This window comes from Oncorhynchus mykiss, chromosome 28 (genome assembly GCF_057628025.1).
Source record: "Oncorhynchus mykiss isolate SJ-2025 chromosome 28, ASM5762802v1, whole genome shotgun sequence".
In the NCBI taxonomy this organism is placed as follows: Eukaryota; Metazoa; Chordata; class Actinopteri; order Salmoniformes; family Salmonidae; genus Oncorhynchus; species Oncorhynchus mykiss.
Genome location: NC_143049.1, coordinates 8,253,345 through 8,277,365, shown reverse-complemented (window position 1 = coordinate 8,277,365; position 24,021 = coordinate 8,253,345). Strand labels below are relative to the sequence as shown.

General features: G+C 42.1%; 1 protein-coding gene and 1 long non-coding RNA gene across 7 annotated transcripts in view; both read right to left on the bottom strand.

Moving 5' to 3' along the window:
- Positions 1–1,272: 1,272 nt before the first annotated feature.
- On the bottom strand, positions 1,273–3,571 carry LOC110508419 (uncharacterized). Its single transcript, XR_002471310.3, has 2 exons — positions 1,851–3,571; positions 1,273–1,425 (listed from the first exon to the last, which is right to left on the bottom strand). It is a non-coding gene; the product is annotated as an uncharacterized LOC110508419 (long non-coding RNA).
- A 13,702-nt stretch (positions 3,572–17,273) lies between these two features.
- LOC110508414 (transcription factor E2-alpha) overlaps positions 17,274–24,021 on the bottom strand; it is a 41,947-nt gene continuing 35,199 nt past the window's right edge. For 2 of the 6 annotated variants that reach the window (XM_021588930.3, XM_036966949.2), the window contains 3 exons: positions 23,072–23,322; positions 22,081–22,227; positions 17,274–21,977 (listed from right to left, as the gene is read on the bottom strand). In XM_021588930.3, the coding sequence (XP_021444605.2) occupies positions 22,088–22,227; positions 23,072–23,322 (391 nt within the window). In that variant the 3' untranslated portion in view covers positions 17,274–21,977; positions 22,081–22,087. The remainder of the gene's footprint in view (positions 21,978–22,080; positions 22,228–23,071; positions 23,323–24,021) is intronic. The other 4 variants (XM_036966948.2, XM_090225694.1, XM_021588931.3 and 1 more) reach the window with 2 other exon arrangements.

Sequence of the window (24,021 nt, the reverse complement as noted above, 5' to 3'; positions counted from 1 at the left end):
TTATTTAGATTTCACACTAAACACTTTAAAACTTGCATTTATTCAGGATAGCCCAATTGAGACCAGGGTCGCATTCCCAATGGTGCCCTTAGTACAAACATTGTCTCACAACAGGAAGAACACTTTACGTTACAATTAAAACAATAATAAAATACAAAAATCAACCAAGCTGGATGAAATAACCCAATACCAACTTTTTCCAGAAAACAACTATCCATCATGTCAGGTTTGCCAGAAGATACCGACCCTACCTTTGCGATTGTTGACACTTTCGTCTGAACGCAATCATGGTTACAATATGACACTGTGGAGCCGGTGCGACACATGGGTCGGAAAACATACCTCAATGCAGGGATGCTATATGCCACTGTCCTCCAAATTGTACCTTTATCTACACTGCTCCGTCAAGAAGATTGAAATATTGCTTGTTTCTAGGGATGCATATCGAAACAGACGATATTAGCTATAAAAAAAAAACACCTGCATCGGCCCAACAGTGACAGTGCGCACCGAGGAAGCGACCACAGACAGACAGAGCTGAAACTTCACTGCTTGACATGTATGATGAAATCCTGGTTGAGAATGAAACAACTGAACAACGAAACAGCACAGCAAGTGAAATAAATATGTTTTGATTATGTTTTACTGGTAATGGGGACATACGTAAATGCCAACAAAATAACTTTTTGGTCAGTGTGGTGTGTGGCCTTTCTTTAAACTAGGCAAGTCAGTTAAGAACAAATTCTTATTTACAATGACGCCCTATGGGACTCCCAATCACAGCAGGATGTGATACAGCCTGGATTCGAACCAGGGACTGTAGTGACACCTCATGCATTGAGATGCAGTGCCTTAGAATGCTGCGTCCATGTGTGTGTGTTAACTATACTAGAAAGCTTAAAAGATAGCTAAAATGTCAAATTTCGGTATCGGATTCCTTCTGGAAAGGAAAATATCAGATATCGGCCAAAAATGTCATATCGGTGCATCCCTACTAACTTCCCCAGAAAACTGACGTTTTCGTCCTCATGTTAACTAGCAGTAGTCACAGCAGCCATTATTGAAAACGGACCATGAAAAGCCGACATTTTTTACTTTAAAAATAACATAAATCAGACTTCAAACTAACAAAGGAATAACAATGGTATATAAGAGAAATGTTAACTTCTCATGCCTGCATCTCCCATTCCTCCACCTGATTCCTTGGCTGAGCAATTCCCTCCCAAAATACATAAAATGCACAACAGTTATTCAAAAAAAATATGTCAAAGATCAGGATGAAAAGTCCAGTTAAGTTTATTGAAAAAGGTGAAAGCATGTTGTTTCTCTTGTCATTGCCCTGGTGTGGAGTTGTCTGATGACATCTGCAGCTCTGGTCACACTGTCCCCATTTCTCTTGGCCTGTCTCTGACAGCACAGACTGACCTACAGGCAAACATAATTGATTTCAGGGGGTGAAGGGGAGTCCAAGGTGAGAATTTATATTTGAGAAGCTCAGTTCTGCTGACATTTTAAAAATTATATTCTACTCCAAAATGAATGGAAATACAATTCTAAAATGTCATTTCCACCAACTGAAATGAGCCCAATAACATACATATTTTAACATTTTGGACAATGCATATAGCCTATGCATGGTCCATATTATCAGGTATGCTATTAGCAAGATGCATTATCACCTGTAGCCCAACTGATGATGCAGCAGAATAGTGCATGGGGTTGCTCATCTGCATTTACCCTATTGGGCCAATCATTAGCTAAAAGTGATATTTTAACTTGTTAGCATCCTATTGATATATTTTATGTCCCAAAAAACTTGCATAAACACAGTGAATATAAATTTGGCCTACCTGTTAGGGTAACTTGGTAGTATGCCGCCAGCCAGGGTAACATGTAAACGGACCATGGTTTCTCACAGAAACCACAATTCTTCCAAACACTTTCCCTGGTTGCCACTACTCTTGCTCAACTAAAATGTCATCAGTCTCACCAGAAATATTTTGTAGGTAGGGTGGCGTTTTACCCCAAGGTACTGTGTTTACATTTAGCCCCACTCTCCTTAACCATGACACTGTTAAACACTTTAAAATGGTGCAGATCCCCATCTTTTTAACAAAGGCTATTAAAAAACTGCTGTTTTCTCGAGATTGCATTAAGAATTGTTGTGCATTGACTGCTTGGATGTTTCTGCAACATTAATATTTCTCATAACCAACACACAAGCCGGATAGGTAAATAGATAAACTACTCTACTATGGGGTTGTCGGATTATTCTATTCATTAGTAAATGTGAACTGTTATAGCATCTTCAAAGTGCGTTTCGGCAGAAATATTATTCCAGGGTCCATGTTTTTAGGGCCTGGCGGCAATAATTGTTGCAAGGCTAAATGACTGCAGCGGAAACACTGGTCCCCAAATCGACCCCTAAACCCAATATATTGTGAAGATCTGAGAACTTACTGTGGCGATTTCACATTGTATAAAGTATACCGAGATAATACCGCATATCCGGGTATGAAATCAGGAAGGTATAAAAGTGAAAGATTTGGGATACCACCTAGTCGCGATGCACAGATGCTATCCCTCTTGGACATTATCAGCGCACAGACATCCTTTGCCGAAAACCTTCCAGCTAGCTTCACGTGCACTGTGTTTCACGAATGTTGAATACAAGTACATTTGAATTTCAGCATGAAACACACTGATAATCTCACTAACGATAGACTGCTGCTTGATACTTATCACAGTGTGAGGCCGTTTTGTCATTGCTAGAACAAATGCTGTACCTGCTACGTGTAGACACCATAGCGACGATCCTGTCTTATCTACTTGTCAGAATCTCAATGCTCGTCAGTGGACAATGACTTGACTTTGAGCCAACCAGAGAGCATGAACCCCCACGTGGGGAGCCAACAGGAGTGACAACAAAATTGAAAAAATGACATTCTCCATACATACATGGTTAAATGTCATGAGCCAGTCACACTTCATATGCAATATGGGATAGTAAGTAGCTAAGTGCACAGACGCAATGCACACTAAATACTTCCAAGGAAGCTAACCACTGTAGCTAGTAATGACATAATTAAATCACAATGGATTGCTTTCCATGAAACAGCTGCCGAGTTGGTGCATCTTTTAAATTGTACCTTTATTTAATTAGGCAAGTCAGTTAACAACAAATTCTTATTTACAATGACGCCCTACACCGGCCAAAACCGGGCGACGCTAGGCCAATTGTGCGCCGCCCTTTTGGAACTTCCAATCACGGCTAGTTGTGATACAGCCTGGATTCGAACGTAGTGACGCCTCTAGCACTGAGACGAGTGCCTGCGCCACTCGGGAGCATTGTCCTTAGCCAACTAGCTATGTTGTGCTAGCTAGCGAATATGCTAATGTTAGCTAGCTAGCGATGGGCTGGTAGTGAAATTATGGAGATCGAATTAAAGTGCTTCTTCGTCATCTTGCTATGTAGTTATCTAGCTGTGGCCATCTGGATAGTATCAACAACGGCTTTCTACAAAATAACAACAACAGCGGAGCTAGCTAACATTGGAATCTAGACCATGAACTAAACAACACACAGACATGCATTGCCGTACAACGCTACTGACACCTTCTGGTTTGGAGTATTTTAACATGGCTACGTGTCTGACGACCTCAAGGTCTGTTCAAATCAAATTGTATTGGTCACATACACATATTTTGCAGATGTTTTTACGGGTGTAGCGAAATGTTTGTGTTCCTAGCTCCAAGGGTGCAGTACCATCTAACAATTCACAACAATACACAAATCTAAAAGTAAAATAATGGAATTAATGTATAAACATTAGGACGAGCAATGTCGGAGTGGCATTGACTAAGTACAGTGGAATAGAATACAGTATATACATATGAGATTATTAAAGCAGTATGTAAACATTTTTAAAGTGACTAATGTTCCATTATTAAACTGTTGTGTGAAAACAAAAGAGACTGACTGCCGACACTATTCAGTGTCGGAGATATTACTCTGCCGATTGTTAGGGAGTTTGTTTCTTATACCGCTCGGGAATTTGTAACAAAATATCAAAAGGAACATATTATTAAACAGACTTTCCAAATTCGTCAAAATAAAAGTTATCACTTGCTTCTGTACATATGCCACATGTGCAGGACTTATTTTGACATAAGGTAAAGCAGAGAACAAGTGATACCTGCAGCAGACCCACGTTTTTAAAGTCCGTTTTAATAACACATTCCTTTGGATATTTTGTCTCTAATTCCCAGAGGTATACGGAACACGCCATTTGAGACAGGCAGGGAACGTATGTGGTTTCGTCAATACAAATGAACACAACAATGTTTTCCAAGGGACGTCAGAACTTAGCACCCAACCCTGCTGTGGTGCTGCGTCAGCGATGTTTTCTCTCGGTAGCTGTCCATGGTCCTGAAATCAAATCATCTGAGTTTGCTAAAACACCAGACAGATCTCCAGCTCCTTCCACCTCTGGAAACTATCTAGGTGGTCATGTGACTTCTCATGCGAGCTGAGGAGGTGACACTGATTCTTCCAGTCCCTGGTTCCATCCCTGACCAGCGCAGATTTACACTGTGAAAAAAGTTTGCAGCAGAAACAGAAGGCTGCATCGTTTTTGCTTGGAATAGACAAGCCTTGGTCTCTCCACTCTCTCCCCGTTCGACATCCTCCTATTGTAGTGGGCCACCGAAAACTTTCGTTGCCCCTCATCTCTTGTGAAATTCCCCTCCTTATCCTGATGTGGCCCAGCCTGCACTAACATATCCCGTGAAGATCCATTCATATATTTTGGCCACTCACCGGGATCTTTTATGTTTTTTGTCTGGGAGTCGGATTTAGCAGCAGCACCACGACTGTCATCCGGGACGGGCAACGACGAATCTGAGTCTGGGTTCAAGATAGTAGGGTCTTCGCTGGCATTGTTTGGAGGTGTTGCTAGGCCTGGTGTGACCACCTGTTCTTGTCAGGCCAGAGAGCTGTCATCATCGGTGGAAGTGCATGGCTCTGACTCCTCCGGTTTGCCCTCTTCGCTGCTAGAATCAGCGAACAGGGGCTCGTCGTTCTCGGCGAATGAATGGCCTGCCAACGTAGGCTTGTCATTCTCCACACCGGCTGATGGACATTGCTGCACACTTATACATTTCACCCCGAATTTCTTTGGTTTAAAGATTGTGACTACTTTCTCATTGTTTTTTTGTTTTTTTAAATATTCGCTTCCTGATAGTTCCTGATAGTTTTAGTCTCTTAGACATGGTAGCAAATTGTTTCAAATCTCTATAGATGACTTTTAGCTAAAATTATATCCACTAGTAGTAGCTAACTAACGTTAACAGGCTAGGTTAGGCTAACGTAAACTCGTACATCGCCATGGTCCGTACAATTGCCCTCATTTTAGTGCCCCAAAAACGGAACACAAAATGAACACATTTATGAAGATTTTACACTATTGTGGAGAGATGTACTGTTTGGATTCTTTACATACAATAGAAATAAGCAGAAACATTTTTATGTAATTCATTTCATTATTCTTTTGGCCAAATTTCATATACACAAATGTACATTTACAAACAGAAAACCACATTTTCGTACCCTACAAAAAGAAATTGAACTGTATTTTAAGACGGTTAAATGCTCTACTAACAAAAAAGCTGTTAGAATTGTAAGTATATGTATGTCCCTTAAGGTCCTTGTGTAATTGTAATGTGATATTGTACCCCCTAGCTCGATTGTCTATTGTTTGTAGTCTATGTATGCTTGTGTTCCCTCATGTGCTTTATGTATTGATTTGTTGTTAATACAAAATAAAAAAAATAACGTTTTATTTGTAGCCTCGTTTGAATGTTGCTGTTTTACGTTACTGCCTTAATCACTAATCATCGTCGTAACTCACAAACGTAAAAATAAAAAAAAAGACAATTTATTTGGCAGATTCATTTTGATTAATGTTTCACAATTGGATAACCCCATATAAACACACACATCACCATAGCTACCAAGGACAGTGGGAGTGAACTTCGGGAGAAGCGGGAATGGGGTGGGGGCGGGAACTGTAGCAAAGCTATGGCTGGGGTGCCACCAGTAGCGGATCAGGAGCGCTAGAGGGCGGCAGCCAATTGTCAAAATGCAGCCTCAAATTCATGTGCCGCCATAGGTGACCTATTCTTGCCGAAAGGGAGGGCCGGACCTGTCCACATGGCTAGTCGAACTCTGCATTGTGACAATGCTGAAACATTAATCCATTTGTAAATCTGTGCCACATATTAATTTTTACCGAAATCAAAACTTGAAAAAAAGTTTACGGCGCGAAATATGCTTTACAAGTGCCACCTTTATTTTATTACTTATCGTTAATGCCGTCTTTGGTGTGCTTATCAATGCATGCGCACATTTCCCCCCCCACTTCTATCGATACAATTATTATTCTGTTATTTGTCATACAAACATTCTACTGTGTGTGAAGTTTGAACTGCATTCTGTCATTACATGATGTGATAGGTACTATAAATTGAACTTTTTTTTTTACACAAAAAAAACATTGATTAATAAAATATTTATCAGTCTTCCTCAAATGAATGGAATTAATCTGATGTTATTGGTCCTCAACTGGCAGCTCAGACACTAATAAGTGATAGGCATTCCGGCTCTTTTCTTTCTTTTTTTTGAATTTTACCCCTTTTTCTCCCCAATTTCGTGGTATCCAATTGTTGTAGTAGCTACTATCTTGTCTCATCGCTACAACTCCCGTACGGGCTCGGGAGAGACGAAGGTTGAAAGTCATGCGTCCTCCGATACACAACCCAAGCAAGCCGCACTGCTTCTTAACACAGCGCACATCCAACCCGGAAGCCAGCCGCACCAATGCGCCGGAGGAAACACCGTGCACCTGGCCACCTTGGTTAGCGTACACTGCGCCCAGCCCGCCACAGGAGTCGCTGGTGCGCGATGAGACAAGGACACCCCTACCGACCAAGCCCTCCCTAACCCGGGCGACGCTAGGCCAATTGTGCGTCGCCCCACGGACCTCCCGGTCGCGCTCTTTTCATTGAGTTCGGTTCAGCTCACCAAAAAGAGCCGTCTCTTTTGGCTCCCAAACGGCAAAAATATGTTTTGTAATTTTTCAAGTCAAACAGTTAGCGATAGTTTGACTATGATTGATGTTACAACAATTCAAAACAAACTATTAAATGAAATCATACTCCACCTTAACCACAATGTATTTAAAAATGCATTGGTTTGTAATGAAAAATGCTATTAAACATGTGGATTTAAAGTATAACTTTTTATTGTATATAAAACAAAGTGCATATAAATCTAACCATACAAAACGAATACAATCTGAACAGCATAATAGAATATTGCACCATATCAAAGAAAAATAAATAATTTGCAAAACTGCAGCATCCTACAAATGGAAATAAATGTAAAAAAATGAGGATGCTATTACACATGTGCATTTAAAGTATAACTTTAATGTATATAAACAAAATGCATATAAATGTAACAAATCAAAATGAATACAATCTGAACAGCATAATAGAATATCGCACCATTTTCAAAGAAAAATAAATAACAATGTGCAAAACTGCAGCATCCCACTTAAAACATTTACATTTGCTTCTCTCTGGCGGCTGGCTGTGATTCGCTGCAGACCCTTACACAGGAGTAGCATTTTTGAGGCTGTCACAGAGCTGAAAAGAAAGAAACGCAACTTATTAGTTCAGGTTCATGTTTTGTCTACTGATACTACATTCTCATCTACATATATAATACTAGATTAAATAATGATGTAGTAATAACTGCTTACTGTACCTCTCTCCACTGACCTGCTCAAAGGGTTCCAGGACTCTGCACACCTCCTCCACCACCTCCCATTCCTCTTGGGTCAGAACATCAGCATGTGCATTGACAATGGCCAGGGTAGAGATGATGGCATCCTTTGACTCAAGAAACCGCTTCAACATATAAAATGTTTAATTCCACCTTATAGTGCAGTCTTGTTTTAGGCCTCAGCTCAGGCATCCCCTTCTGGTGTTGTGTAGACTTGAGTTTTTTAGCACCTACTGTGCTCCTGTGGAAGTATTCCACAGCTGCTTTCACTTTGTCCACAGTGAGCTTCATCACTTTCAAAGCATCTCTTACAGTCAGGTTGATTGTGTGGGCAAGACATGGATGATGGGTCCGTTTGAATTTTTTGGGGGCTTTTGTTATGTTAGCTGCATTATCGCTAACACAACATACCACTTTTCCATCTACTTGCCATTCTCTGGCCACTCTCAACAGTTCCTCTGCCAAGTTCTCGGAGGTGTGTCTGTCGCTGAACTCACAGTTCACATATGCCGGTGTAGGTTGTGTGTAGAACCGGCTTTATGAGATTTTTGGCAAATTCTACAATGTTCACTAACAGTCTACATTATTAAAATGCATCCAAATGCTACTGTGCTTCTGACTCATTTTCCAGCTGTTGTTTTCACAGCTGTCCTTCCTCTCTCTCCTCGGCTGCTAAGTGCATGACTGTGAGTGAGTTGGCTCGGCCCTCCCTCACGCATCTTTGGTTCATTGGTTGACACTGGGTGTCTGATTGACAGGAACAACAGGTGAGGCTGTTAGACTGAGCAGACAGTCAGAACGAATGTGTGTGCTTAAGCATTTAGGCCTATAGTATTTTATTTCTTTTTTTTAACGTTCATTGAATTAGTTAATTCTATTCATTTCAATCTTTTGATTATTCATATCTTATTTTTTTTTTTAAATGATAAATAGATTTGGCTCTTCTGATATGCGAGCCGGCTCCCAACGTTCACCTACAAGCAGACTCGTTCGCGAACGACCCATCACGATTAGACACGTCATTCAGGATAAATGGAGTTAGCCTTCCCCGGAGCAGGTTAGCTCTGAAGGATTCGTTGCCATAAAAATGTACCTGACTTAAAAAGGCGAGCCACATTCACATGACTGAACTCAGGAGTTGACCAAAGTTACCTCACCAACTCCTCAAAGTTGATTCCTAGGATACCAGGCTGTCCTCTAACGAGTGATGGAAACAATATTTATGGTTTCCATGTGTTTTTTGAGTTGTTAGCTTCAACAGCACATACAGTCGTGGGCAAAAGTTTTGAGAATGACACAAATATTAATTTCCAAAGTTTGCTGCTTCAGTGTCTTTAGATATTTTTGTCAGATGTTACTATGGAATACTGGAGTATAATTACAAGCATTTCATAAGTGTCAAAGGCTTTTATTGACAATTACATGAAGTTGATGCAAAGAGTCAATATTTGCAGTGTTGACCCTTCTTTTTCAAGACCTCTGCAATCCGCTCTGGCATGCTGTCAATTAACTTCTGGGCCACATCCTGACTGATGGCAGCTCATTCTTGCTTGGAGTTTGTCAGAATTTGTGTTTGTTTTTTTTGTCCACCCACCTCTTGAGGATTGACCACAAGTTCTCAATGGGATTAAGGTCTTGGAGGTTTCCTGGCCATGGACCCAAAATATCGATGTTTTGTTCCCCGAGCCACTTAGTTATCACTTTTGCCTTATGGCAAGGTGCTTCATCATGCTGGAAAAGGCATTGTTAGTCATCAAACTGTTCCTGAATGGTTGGGAGAAGTTGCTCCCGGAGGATGTGTTGGTACCATTTTTTATTCATGGCTGGTGTTCATAGGCAAAATTGTGAGTGAGCCCACTCCCTTGGCTGAGAAGCAACCCCACACATGAATGGTCTCAGGATGCTTTACTGTTGGCATGACAGGACTGATGGTAGCGCTCACCCTGTCTTCTCCGGACAAGCTTTTTTCCGGAGGCCCCAAATAATCAGAAAAGGGATTCATCAGAGAAAATGACTTTACCCCAGTCCTCAGCAGTCTAATCCCTTACCTTTTGCAGAATATCAGTCTGTCCCTGATGTTTTTCCTGGAGAGACATGGATTCTTTGCTGCCCTTCTTGACACCAGGCCATCCTCCAAAAGTCTTTGCCTCACTGTGCATGCAGATGCCATTCATGAGCAAGCTCTGTCTGTACTGGTGGTGCCCCGATCCCGCAGATGAATCAACTTTAGGAGACGGTTCTGGCACTTGCTGGACTTTCTTGGGCGCCCTGAAGCCTTCTTCACAACGATTAAACCACTCTCCTTGAAGTTCTTGACGATCCGATAAATGATTGATTTAGGTGCAATCTTACTGGCAGCAATATCCTTGCCTGTGAAGCCCTTTTTGTGCAAAGCAATGATGATAGCACGTGTTTCCTTGCAGGTAACCATGATTGACAGAGGAAGAACAATGATTCCAAGCACCACCCTCCTTTTGAAGCTTCCAGTCTGTTATTCGAACTCAATCAGCATGACAGTGTGATCTCCAGCCTTGTCCTCATCAATACTCACACCTGTGTTAACGAGAAAATCACTGACATGATGTTAGCTTGTCCTTTTGTGGCAGGACTGAAATGCAGTGGAAATGTTTTTGGGGATTCAGTTCCTTTGCATGGCAAGGAGGGACTTTGCAATTAATTGCAATTCATCTGATCACTCTTCATAACATTCTGGAGTATATGCAAATTACCATCATACAAACTGAGGCAGCAGACGTTGTGAAAATGAATATTTGTCACTCTCAAAACTTTTGGCCACGACTGTACAACCTGATTTCAAACGATCACTTAAATAGCAGCCAAACGTTGTCGCTGTTGATATCCTATGGTGTCATGATTCGTTGATTTCCATGATGGCAGCCTCCTGAAATCAACATCTGCCATTCCAAAATATAGAGATAGAAGCCTTCTACTAATTCTCATCTAACCAACTATGTATAGCAGGGTTCCCCAACAGGTGACCCTGCGGGCCAAATTCTGTGATTTTATTTGGGCCCCCCCAACAGTGTAGCGTTTTTCTTTTGACGACCCCCGTATCAAAATCCAACACTGAAATGTAGTTGACTGTCTTCTGCAAGTTGTCCTCTAACCAGGTGAGGTAAAAAATATCTCCCTTTTCCCATGTTTTTTTTGTTATGTTAAATTCGACAGCATGTACAACCAGATTCAATTTATGTTTTGGGAATATAAATAACTTTCAACATTTATTTCCAATGTTATTGTACTTAATCGGGTTAAAAAAAAGACTGCTGAATGAGTCCAAAAACGTGCTGCTATTGATTTTGATGATATACCAGAAATCCTAAAATCGGGTTTGCCCTGCCTACACAGACATCCTGCAAAACAGGGCAAGCAGGCCTCTTGGCAGAGAGCATATTCACTTACTGATTGGCAGCATGCACAATAATACTCACCTTCAACTACACAAAAATACCTCTAGTATAATACCGCTAATACCTCTAGTCCTTGAATTTGCTGCTGACATATGGTACATAATCCAAGATCAGTGTACCAATGCCACCCCTCCAACTGAACCTCACACCGCCAACGTTGGAACCCTGCATTTGGGCGGAAGATTGAAGTCAATTTACAATCTTAACCAGAATCTGGGTTTAAAAGAGACCTGCAAAATATATTTCCAGACAGGCCTTTTTTTCAGTTGCATGTACCATACAAGGCAGTGATGCAACCAGTCAGTGTACCAATGCTCTCGATGGTGCAGCTGTAGAACCTTTTGAGGATCTGAGGACCCATGCCAAATTTTCAGTCTCCTGAGGGGGAATAGGCTTCGTCATGCCCTCTTCATGACCGTCTTGGTGTGCTTCGACCATGTTAGTTTGTTGGTGATGTGGACACCAAGGAACTTGAATCTCTCAACCTGCTCCACTACAGCCCTGTCAATGAGAATGAGGGTGTGCTCGGCCCTCCTTTTCCTGTAGTCCACAATCATCTCCTTTGTCTTGATCACGTTGAGGGAGAGGTTGTTGTCCTGGCACCACACAGCCAGGTCTCTGACATCCTCCTTATAGGCAGTCTCGTCATTGATCGGCAAATTTAATGGTGTTGGAGACGTGCCTGGCCATACAGTCATGAGTGAACAGGGAGTACAGGAGGGGACTGAGCACGCACCCGAGGGGCCCTCCTGTTGAGGATCAGCGTGGCGGATGTGTCGCTACCTACCCTTACCACCTGGGGGTGGGCCGTATGGAAGCCCAGGATCCAGTTGAAGAGGGAGGTGTTTAGTCCCAGGGTCCTTAGCTTAGTGATGAGCTTTGAGGGCAGTATGGTGTTGAATGCTGAGCTGTAGTCAATGAATAGCATTCTCACATCGGTGTTCCTTTTGTCCAGGTGGGAAAGGGCAGTGTGGAGTGCAATAGAGATTGCATCATCTGTGGATCTGTTGGTGCGGTATGCAAATTGGAGTAGGTCTAGGGTTTCTGGGATAATGGTATCGATGTGAGCCATGACCAGCCTTTCAAAGCATTTCATGGCTACAGACTTGAGTGCTACGGGTCGGTAATAATTTAGGCAGGTTACCTTAGTGTTCTTGGACACAGGGACTATGGTGGTCTGCTTGAAACATGTTGGTATTACATACTCAGTCAGGGAGAGGTTGAAAATGTCAGTGACGACTCTTGCCAGTTGGTCAGCACGTGCTCGGAGTACACGTCCTGGTAATCCGTCTGGCCCAGCAGCCTTGTGAATGTTGACCTGTTTAAAGGTCTTTCTCACATTGGCTGCAGTCGTCTGGAACAGCTGATGCTCTCATGCATGTTTCAGTGTTACTTGCTTCGAAGCGAGCATAGAAGTTATTTAGCTCGTCTGTTAGGCTCGTGTCACTGGGCAACTCTCGGCTGTGCTTCCCATAGTGGTCTGTAATAGTTTGCAAGCCCTGCCACATCCGACGAGCTTCGGAGCCGGTGTAGTACGATTCGATCTTAGTCCTGTATTGATGCTTTGCCTGTTTGATGGTTCATCGGAGGGCATAGCGAGATTTCTTATAAGCTTCTGGGTTAGAGTCCCGCTCCTTGTAAGCGGCAGCTCTACCCTTTAGCTCAATGCGAATGTTGCCTGTAATCCATGGCTTCTGGTTGGGGTATGTACAGTTGAAGTCAGAAGTTTACATACACTTAGGTTGAAGTCATTAAAACTTGTTTTTCAACCACTCCACAAATTTCTTGTTGACAAACTATAGTTTTGGCAAGTCAGTTCATCTACTTTGTTCATTTTTTTCAAATTTTTCCAACAATTGTTGACAGATTATTTAACTTATAATTCACTGTATCACAATTCCAGTGGGCCAGAAGTTTACATGCACTAAGTTGACTGTGCCTTTAAACAGCTTGGAAAATTATGTCACTGCTTTAGAAGCTTCTGATAGGGTAATTGACATCATTTGAGTAAATTGGAGGTTTACCTGTGGGTGTATTTCAAGGCCTACATTCAAAGGCAGTGCCTATTTGCTTGACATCATGGGAAAATCAAAAGAAATCAGCCAAGACCTCAGAAAAACAAATGTAGACCTCAATAAGTCTGGTTCACCCCTGGGAGCAATTTCCAAACGCCTGAAGGTACCATTTTCATCTGTACAAACAATAGCACGCAAGTATAAACACCATGGGACCACACAGCCGTCATACCGCTCAGGAAGGAGACGCGTTCTGTCTCCTAGAGATGAACGTACTTTGGTGCGAAAAGTGCATATGAATCCCAGAACAACAGCAAAAGACCCTGTGAAGATGCTGGAGGAAACAGGTACAAAAGTATCTATATCCACAGTAAAACGAGTCCTATATCGACATAACCTAAAAGGCCGCTCAGGAAGGAAGTAGCCTCTGCTCCAAAACGGCCATAAAAAGCCAGACTACGGTTTGCAACTGCACATGGGGACAAAGATCATACTTTTTGGAGAAATGTACTCTGGTCTGATGAAATAAAAATAACACTGTTTGGCCATAATGACCATTGTTATGTTTGGAGGGAAAGGGTTGGAGACTTGCAAGCCAAAGAACACTATCCCAACCATGAAGCACGGGGGTTACAGCATCATGTTGTGGGGGTGCTTTGCTGCAGGAGGGACTGGTACACCTCACAAAATAGATGGCTTCATGAGGGAGGAAAATTTGGTGGATATATTGAAGCAACATCTCAAGACATCAGTTAAAGCTTGGTCGCAAATGGGTCTTCCAAATGGACAATGACCCCAAACATACTTCCAAAGTTGTGGCAAATTGGCTTAAGGACAACAAAGTCAAGGTATTGGAGTGGCCATCACAAAGCCCTGACATCAATCCCATAGAAAATTTGTGGGAGGATCTGAAAAAGTGTGTGCGAGCAAGGAGGCCAACAAACCCGACTCAGTTACACCAGCTCTGTCAGGAGGAATGGGCCAAAATTCACCCAACTTATTGTGGGAAGCTTGTGGAAGGCTACCCGAAACGTTTGACCCAAGTTTAAATTGTTTAAGGCAACGCTAGAAAATACTAATTGAGTGTATGTAAGCTGAAATAAGTCACTACTTTTATTCCTACATTTTACATTATTAAAATAACGTGGTGATCCTAACTGAACTAAGACAGGTAATGTTTACTACGATTAAATGTCAGAAATTGTGAAAATCTGAGGTTAAATGTATTTGGCTAAGGTGTATGTAAACTTACGACTTCAACTGTATGTGCAGTCACTGTGGGGACGACATCCTCGATGCACTTATTGATAATGCCAGTATCTGATGGGGTGTACTCCTCAATGCCATCGGAAGAATCACGGAACATATTCCAGTCTGTGATAGCAAAACAGTCCTGTAAGTTTAGCATCTGCTTCATCTGGTCACTTTTTAATAGACCGAGTCACTGGTGCTTCCTGCTTTAATTTTCGCTTGTAAGCAGGAATCAGGAGGATAGAGTTATGGTCAGATTTGCTATATGGAGGGCAAGGGAGAGCTTTGCGCACGTCTCTGGGTGTGAAGTAAAGGTGGTCTAGAATTTTTCCTCCTCTTGTTGCACATTTAACATGCTGATAGAAATGAGGTAAATCTGATTTAGAGCTCTACAGGGAAACTTGAGACAGGATTTTGTCGAAGCATAGATCTGGGGAAGGGTAGTAAAAAATGTCTGAAACATTGAAGGTCCCCAAGAACACAGTGGCCTCCATCATTCTAAAATGTAAGCGGTTTGGAATCCCCAAGGCTCTTCCTAGAGCTGGCAGCCCGGCCAAACTGAGCAATCGGGGGAGAAGGGCCTTGGTCAGGGAGGTGACCATGAACCCGATGGTCCCTCTGACAGAACTCTAGAGTTGCTCTGTGGAGATGAAAAAAACTTCCAGAAGGACAACCATCTCTGCACCACTCCACCAATCAGGCATGTATGGCAGAGTGACTAGACAGAAGCCACTCCTCACTAGAAGTTACATGACAGCCCGCTTGGAGTTTGCCAAAAGGCACCTAAAGACTCTCAGGTCTGATGAAACCAAGATTGAACTCGTTGGCCTGAATGCCAAGTGTCACGTCTGGAGGAAACCAGGCACCATGCCTACGGTGAAGCATGGTGGTGACAGCATTATGCAGTCAGGATGAGATGTTCGACAAGCAGGTGTCCACATACTTACATTTTGGAAGCTAATAGATTGCATTTAGTTAAATTAGACAATTGTAATAAGATACTATTTACATGTAAATATTGGTATCCAAAAAAATATCAGAATAACCGCAGATTCAATAATGTTATTGAAACGCTATGAAGCTATTTTAGCCTACAGATCACATATTGCAAACAAATAATCTGAACCACACATTTTGGATTTCTGTGCATCTTTCACAATAGCAAATCAATATCCCAAAACAGTACACACGTTTTTTTCCCCCCGAACCTGCACATCGTCTCTCTTTTGTGGCACCAATGTGAGTACTTATGTTACTGGCAGGGGAAACAGTGTTGCAGTAGTCTTATGTGTAGTGAGTGAATAATAACAAGCAAACCAAACTCTGACCACCTCTCCAGATGGTCTCAGTTCGCTTCAGGGCCTCTTTTGAATAGTCTGATTTCCTTTGGAGCGAATCTCACGGAGTTCAAAGATTGGCTGAAAGGGAAAACTCCCTAAACCAGCGTATTGGCTGTGGATTGACTGCATTGTTTGAATGGAATGATGATAAATTCAAATGTATTATTGTACATAACATCTTATCATAGCACTTGCACACCATGGTCGACCAACTCCCTGACCTTTATCCCATCATAAGAAGGTTCATGTCCATTCTATTATTCTAATTCCTAACAGTATGGTCGTCACTATCTGGTCAAGTTAGGAAGTTATAAACCCCACCTATTTCTATAATTTGTTCTTAATATGCCTGATGACTTAATAATTAAGCAATAAGGCCCAAGGGGGTGTGGTATATGGCCAATATACCACCGCTAAGAGCTGTTCTTTAGGCACAATGCAACCCGGAGTGCTATATACCCAGCCCTTAGCCGTGGTATATTGGCCATATATTACAAAATCCTGAGATGCATTATTGCTATTATAAACTGGTTACCAACGTAATTAGAACAGTAAAAACAAAATGTCATACCATGGCATATGGTCTGATATACCGTGGCTGTCAGCCAATCAGCATTCAGGGCTCGAACCACCCAGTTTATAATTATTAATAACACCTAATAGGTGTGTTTAACACGGAAATAGTTTGCGAATGTTGGCTAACATTCCATTTGCTTTGTTTGTGTTAGCCTCAACCATTTGCTAAAACGTTAGCAAACAGTCTGAAGGCAGTGTGCAGCGAGCATGTGTCTGTTTCCAGTCTAAACTGCCGCTGTTGACTAAGTATTTAGCCACATTTTTCCTTCTCATTGAGTCTCTCCCTCTCATAGCTCTAGAATCATTGGAAATTGAATAATCAAACTGACATTGTATGGGGTCATTACTCAAAAAAATGCAAAGGACTGGAGAATATCATAATTAGCCTGTAAATGGGAGTATACTTCCAGTTGCCTTCTTTCAGATCTGTCTTTAGTTGCAATGGAGTACATACAGGTATACACTTATAGCCATATAGAATAGCCATATTCCCATCCAGCACTTTGTAATTATTCAAAAACATAAAACGCTTGGGGCATTCTCAGCCGCTTCTTTCAGGCTACCTGCAGCACACACCTTCACAAAATATTACGAGGCCTGAGGACTGAAAGGAACAAATGGTTGTATTGATGCTAGGCCAGGCGGCAATTCAACTATATTTCTTAATTCTACCTATTCCTTCTAAACCCATGAAGAGGGCGTGAGCATGCGCATCAGGGAGAAGGGTGGAATCGCACTGTAGTAGACCTTCGCAGAGAGATAATCATGTTTTCAATACACAGTAGCCTACAAACATAAAAGCAAATAATCTAAGTATGTTTTCAACCCTTTATTACAATGTTTTTTTTCTCATTTAGGTATACAAGCTCAAAAAGACAGACATTGAAAAAATGTATATTTCTCTTATTAAAAATGGCACATTTATTGCTACATTACTGTTATATACACGACAGTTCTCAATATCTACTTTATATATAAAAAATAGGAAACTGGAGGCACTTTGAGGACAAATGGATTCTGTCCCCAATGTAAGAGAGACAGTGAGTTTTGTAGCAGTGTGTCCATCTGTTGAACAGGGCAGAGATTGGCAGACCATGAGAGGCCCCTTGGCAAAATACTAGTTGTGCATTTTGACAAGGGAAGTTCTAAGGATACTGTACTCAACATTCAGTTAATATTAACGAAAAAGGAACACACGTCAGCGATGTTGAGTTTTCAAATCTCATTCGAGTAATAAATCAAAAGACAATACATGTCCTCTGTGAAACAGACAAACCAATGGCAGTTGAGGTGGAAACAATACATTACTGATACTAATGCTTAGGGTTTCATCTGGAGGATGGTTATTATGAAAGAAACTGACAAAATCAAGAAAAATACTGTTACAATTCAGTATCACTCCGCACGGGAAAATACTGTTTAGTTGATAAAACAAAAAAACTGGTCAAGTCCTGTATCGGTACATACAGGACATGTCAATTTCAGATGTTTGATATGGTAACAAAAAACGAATCTCTGCCCTAATTCAGTAGAAAATAAAGTTCAGACGATTGTTGCAAATAAAAAATATGGACACCATACTCTATTCCACATGAGTATTGTTTCCAAATCGCCAATGGTTTGTACAGAAGATAAAAGGTCTGGGGACACTTCTATTATAGAAACTTATAATAGGGCTCAGTAAATCAAAGCGGACTCAGTTGTTTGCCAAAATCTGAGATGCCATCACTAACTGACAGAGAAAAGATGTATAAAAAAGTTTACTTTATAGTTTATTTTACTTTGGGCGCTAATAAGAACAATATTCATAGAGATTTACTGAAGCATTGCCCCACTCTTCCCTCCCATGTCAACATGTCCCTCCCATGTTTACCTGTAAAAGGTTCTCTTGGAAAGCCATTCATGCAGAGACAATCAAAATTCAACAGTGTTCAGGCACTGGTGAGTAACCACTAACAATGATCCCAAAGTCAGGAGAATGACTAAGGTTGCCCTATTCATTCATTCATTCCTCATACATCTTTTTCTGTTTGTTTTGAAATGTTTAACTAGGACCAACAGACATTGACAATACAGCAACTGTAGACCTAGCAAGCCGAAAGGTATTGATATAAAATCTAACTTGTATGAAACACACATACAACTTTGTTCCTTTTTCAATCATTTGTACTAAATGTTTGCGTGACAAAGCTTGCCAATAGAGCCCCACAGTAGGAGTCATAATACGCATAAAACCTAGCAATCAAACAGGGAAATGGTTCCAATTGTTTTTCCACCATTAATTTTTCACACTGGGGATTTCTGGAAACACTTAAAAAGGGCTGCTGTGTTTCATGTAGACTTACCCTGACCTGACGTTTTGACAACCATGTAAATCTCTCTCAGACAAGGGGACTTTTATCAATATATTCAGCTCCATTTACTCAGATTCAAAAATGCAAATTACCATCAAATCAGACCATGCAAAACTACAAATCCCTGCAAGCTCCTGCACACCATCTCAAGCGAACACCTTGAGAAAATGTGTCAATTTACAACTTGCACAAGACAGTTCCCGGAATTGTAAATTGAAAGAAATTTAGCCAATTTATTAATTACAACAATTAGCTAACAGATTGTTAATCCAAAGATTACTGCCTTGATTCGGCAGTCTTGTCCAGATCCTCATGGCATTTGTTTATGATCCCACCCCCCAATAAAAAAAAATAATTCAAGCGAATATATTGTTTTTAAAAAAAATCACCTTGTCCTAAAAAGATACTCGGTTATCAAAACATCACACCAGGGTAAACCTACATCACAGCCCTTATTTGAAGTGTGTCTAAGATCCTTGACGGGAAAAATGAATGGTGGAAAAACAATTGGAAACATCTCTCTTTGACCGCTCGGTTTTATGACTCATACTATGGTACTCTATACTCAGACATTTCCATTTTCCTTTGATAGTGAGTAAGTAGTAATAACTGGTTTAAATTACATATACAGACTTTTTGCAGTTTTTTTTTTTTAAACAGACCTCCAAATTACAGGTACTTCCAAAAGTTTGGGGATGTGCTAGCCAGATTAGGAGTTGGCATGAACTACTTTTACACCAAAGCAAATGGCATGTCATGCTTTTCCCAAAGAGAAAGAAAAAGAATTAGAAAAAAAAAGAAATAAAAAAAAGAAGAGATCAATCACTTCGTTTGGGAGGGAAGAGAGACACTTAAAGTTTGTTCCTGGTATCTTTAAAATGAGTCGTCCTTACATTTCAACAATGTAAATGAAAAGAAAGTAAGCAATCCAAAAGAAAACCCATACAGCTATCTTACAAAGTAAAAAACAAACGAAAAACATCACTTCTACAAAAAGGAGGATCCTTACAAACAGGCTTCGTAAATTGTTCAAAACACCCAATGCTTCCTGTAATTTAAGGAACACAAATTGTCCATCGATGGCAGTTGAATGCATTCAAGGGAAGATATCCATGACATTTCAGAATGCACACCACAAAATAAACCCTCTTGAAGTCCAACAGCCATTCCTTCTGTATGGGAGAGGCTGTATGGATACGCATGGTGCCAAAATGAATGATGCAGCCGAGGGTCGAGTGGAGACGAATGGCTTCGGCGCAGTCTGTCGTCCAGATGAGCCCTTCACAGCTAGCTAGTTTATGCTGGCTAAAACAGCAGCATGGCGCTAGTTAAAAAAATAAAAACTTGTAAAAGAAAGTAATGTTTATTTCTATGGGCGAGCAACGACAAAATGGCGTGGTGCTTGTCGGCGTGACTTGCTTCCCACTGGGCAGCAGTAGAACATATCCCAGGAGGTAGTTAAAAGGGGCCAATTCGTTCCATCCCACTTGATTGTATTTTGAGTAGGATAGCAGCCTACATGAGAAATAACTTGTACTACTGGTAGTAACCATCTGGATGAACAATTACTCTGATTAAAACTGAACGATTCTGAACACTCTTCCAAGTCCCAACTTCGGCAGACAAGTTTTAAATTCTTGCTGAATTTTCTAGCCATGAGCATAAACTAGCTAGCTGGGAAGGTCTCTTCAGCGTGACTGACTGAGCGGAATCTGTTCAGCTCCACTTGACTCTGCGCGACATACGCCATCAATTTGGGCACCAAGTGTGTCCCTATAGCCTCTCCTCTTCAAACTAACTGTAGTCTACTGAAAACTTACATAGTCTTTTAAGTACGCATGACCTGGACATCTAGGTTTGCCTTGCCAACTGACGACACTTGCGCCACAAACGTGAAGAGAAGGCAATGAAGGCAGGTGGTTGACTGAGTTTGGGGCAGAGTATACTGACCACGTGTCCACATGGCCTGGCTGAAATGGAAACAGAACCAGAGGGGCAAAGATGGGTACGGTGGAGGGGGAGAGGCTTGCTCTGGTTCAGAGCACACACACTTCCTGCATGTTTCAGTCCAATCTCCCCAAGACAGAGTGAGGAAGTCTTGAGATGACCATGCCAGTGTGATCCTGTGGAATAGTAGGTGAACGGGGAGTGGTTTTCAGCTAGTAGCGAGTCATGACCTGTCCTGGGTCTCGGTATGTATTGATGAGCTCACCTTCCTCACTGGCAGTCCTTCAACTCCACTCATGGCAGTGACGACAAACAGATGAAGACAAAATGGAAGGATTGTAGGATCCCTGGATCAAAAAAAATACACACCATAATAAATCTTCAGACGGGCCTGTGTCTGGGCAGCCCTTACGAGAAGGCATAAACAAAGAAATATGGCCAAAGTTGGCTAGGGTTTCTTTTTTATCATTGTGCTATATAACAGCACTCTGCCTGCCAATTCAATAAGTGTCCATTCGTCACTATGACAGTCCAGTCTTATCAATTCTGGTGGCTGGATACCTCAAACTCTACTTCGGTGTTTGACATTGAGGAAAAAAAAGTAAAAATGATGGTGGGGATGACAACGACGATTGTAACTTGCCCAAGCCTCGGCGTTATGCATGTACATCAGGCACATAGTTACTCATACAGGTTAGATTCTGATGTCACCTTTTCTTGTGATGAAAGTAAGACCTACTTTTCAGGTGGGAATGGCAAATGACTATCAAAAGGACACACAATCCTAGGTTGCTCACATGAGCAATTGATCCAAAAATACTATTTGATCCAAACAATTTTTGCTCCCAACACGTAAAGCAACTTCTTCAAAATGTCTTACAAAAACATGACCATTACGCAAAGAAAATCATTGTGTTTAAATTCTCTGCCTGTGATCCAGTCTCTCCTTGGAGTTCAGGGTGTTTACTGTAAGTATTCTTCAAAACTCTGTATTGGTGTATGTATTGTGTGTTCATGGTCAGGAATGTGGCCACTGGCATTTGTCAGTTTTGTGTGTGTGTGTGTGTGTGTGTGTGTGTGTGTGAGAGAATGTGCTTCTCCACTATATGTGCGAGCATATATAGAGAGCACCTTTGTGGATTGACGCACACTGAGATGCATGATAAGAGAATAAGGCCACGTCTTCTAAGAGCTGTACAAATCAACAGGATCAGGAGCTGGAAGAGAGAAACAGGGATTGTTATATTATGGTAACACACACGTGCCACAATACATGCGATATGGACAGTCACAGTATGACAGCAGAGAATGACAACTTACCCGGGTGTTACATATGGCTGACAGAGTTGTGTCCATCGCCCCCTAACCCGGGGTGCCCACCTCCCATCTGCATCTGGGGGTCCACACCCGAAACCTTCTCTTCCTCCCTCCGCTTCAGACACGCTGCCTTGGGGTTCAGGTTACGCTCTTTAGGAAGAGGCCATACAGGTTAGAATCAGAGGGGTGGAGTGGATCTACAGGTTTTGGCTGAAAATTCAGGTAAACCGATGGGGAGCGCAATCAAGAAGATCGTCAAAGAGATGGAAGCAAGAGGCAAAACCATCAGGTTTCACAGTATATTCTAGTAAACGGAGAAGGTTAGGCGTATAGAAGAACGAGAGTTGTTAAAAACAAAAAGGTTAGGATTAGACGGACAAAGAAGGTATGATTAAGGTATAAATGCTGAGAGATTCTAGTTATGAAAGAAATATTAAAAAGTATATCATCGTCAAACATGGAGGACAGTAGACCAAAAATGGTGAACGGAAGACACAGCTGGACAGGACAGAGGAGCGACCAGACGGCAGCAGTGGTGAGATCATTAAGTATTTGACAGAGGTGCAGCCCCCATTTTCCCCGCCTCCATCGGCATCTCTTTTTGCTCGCACCTTTTCCATTATCCAAGAGGATAGAAGGACAGTCAGAGGCAGGTGAGTGCATATAGAGGTGAGACTGCTGGTTGGGTGGTTGGGGTGGTTGAGTGGAGGTAGAGGGCCTATAGGTGAATCATACTGGATCTGGAATTTTTGGTAAGGAAGCCTTCCACAGCTAAAAGGAAGCCCTATTCGCACCTGCATCTCCAGGCACAGTATGATCTCTTTAGCCGTCATACTAGTCAAGCCTCAGTTGACTGGTTGGAAGCAGACATTACTGGGTTGGTTGGTACAGGAATCCCTACTTTGTACCTGATTCTCCACGTCCAGTATTAAGAACTAATTGGCTGAGTGAAGGTGGTTGGCGGTACTGGATCTATTCGTAAAGAGAGGCCTACCTCGGACCTGCTTCTCCAGACCCATTATGACCTGCGCGGCCTGCTGCAGGATGATGAGTTTGGTTTGGGCCTTGTCGCTGCGCAGGTGCACCTGCACCATCTTGCCCAGCTCCCTGAACGCCTCGTTAATGTCACGCACACGCACCCTCTCCCGGACGTTGTTGGCCGAGCGCCGCTCCCGATCGCGCTTCTCCTTCTCCTCGGCCGTCAGGTTCTCATCGTTCAGCGAGGCCGTGCTGCAGCTGCTGCTGCTGAGGAGGGAGGAGGGTCGTTATGGTACACCCCAACACCTGCTGCTTTTACCCTCCAAGTTGCCCTTACAGGTTTAAGTTGCCCCTAACTATAGCCCTAAGGACAATTTCTGCAGAAGGTTTCCTTGGATAGCAAATTGCTGTTCCAGGGTCAGTCATTGTTAGATCTGATCCTAGACGAGCATTTAGGGGCAGCCTCTCCCTGGAGGGTGACCTCAGACGGGCTACAGCATTCCCTGCACACTACTCAATTCACATCCTAGAGCAGACGGCCTGGTTGACTGAAGGTGACAGCAGTCATTATTTAAGTGCCATATTTGGCCAGGAGGCCAGCAGCAGAAAGCTGTGGAAGTCCGGATGGACAATGTATTCCAGTGAGGAGGATGGGGGTCACGGATGGATGATCCCAGTGGAGTGGCGCCAAGGTGCAGGAGAGCGAGAGATCGAGCGGAGGGATGGACCGCCAAGGACATGGTACTAGAATCCTTTTCTTTAATATGTTTTTTTAAAAAATTTTTACATGGAGGAATCTTAAGGCCAGAGCACTACTGTGACTGTCAACGAAGGCATCGCGTAGGACCTTGCAAATGACACTCACTTCCGAAAGAAAGAAAATTGGCATGTAGCAAAACCGTATTCGCAAAGCAACTTGATTACTTCTCGGCAGACTTTCACTTGGCCAAAATAGATCATTTTAGG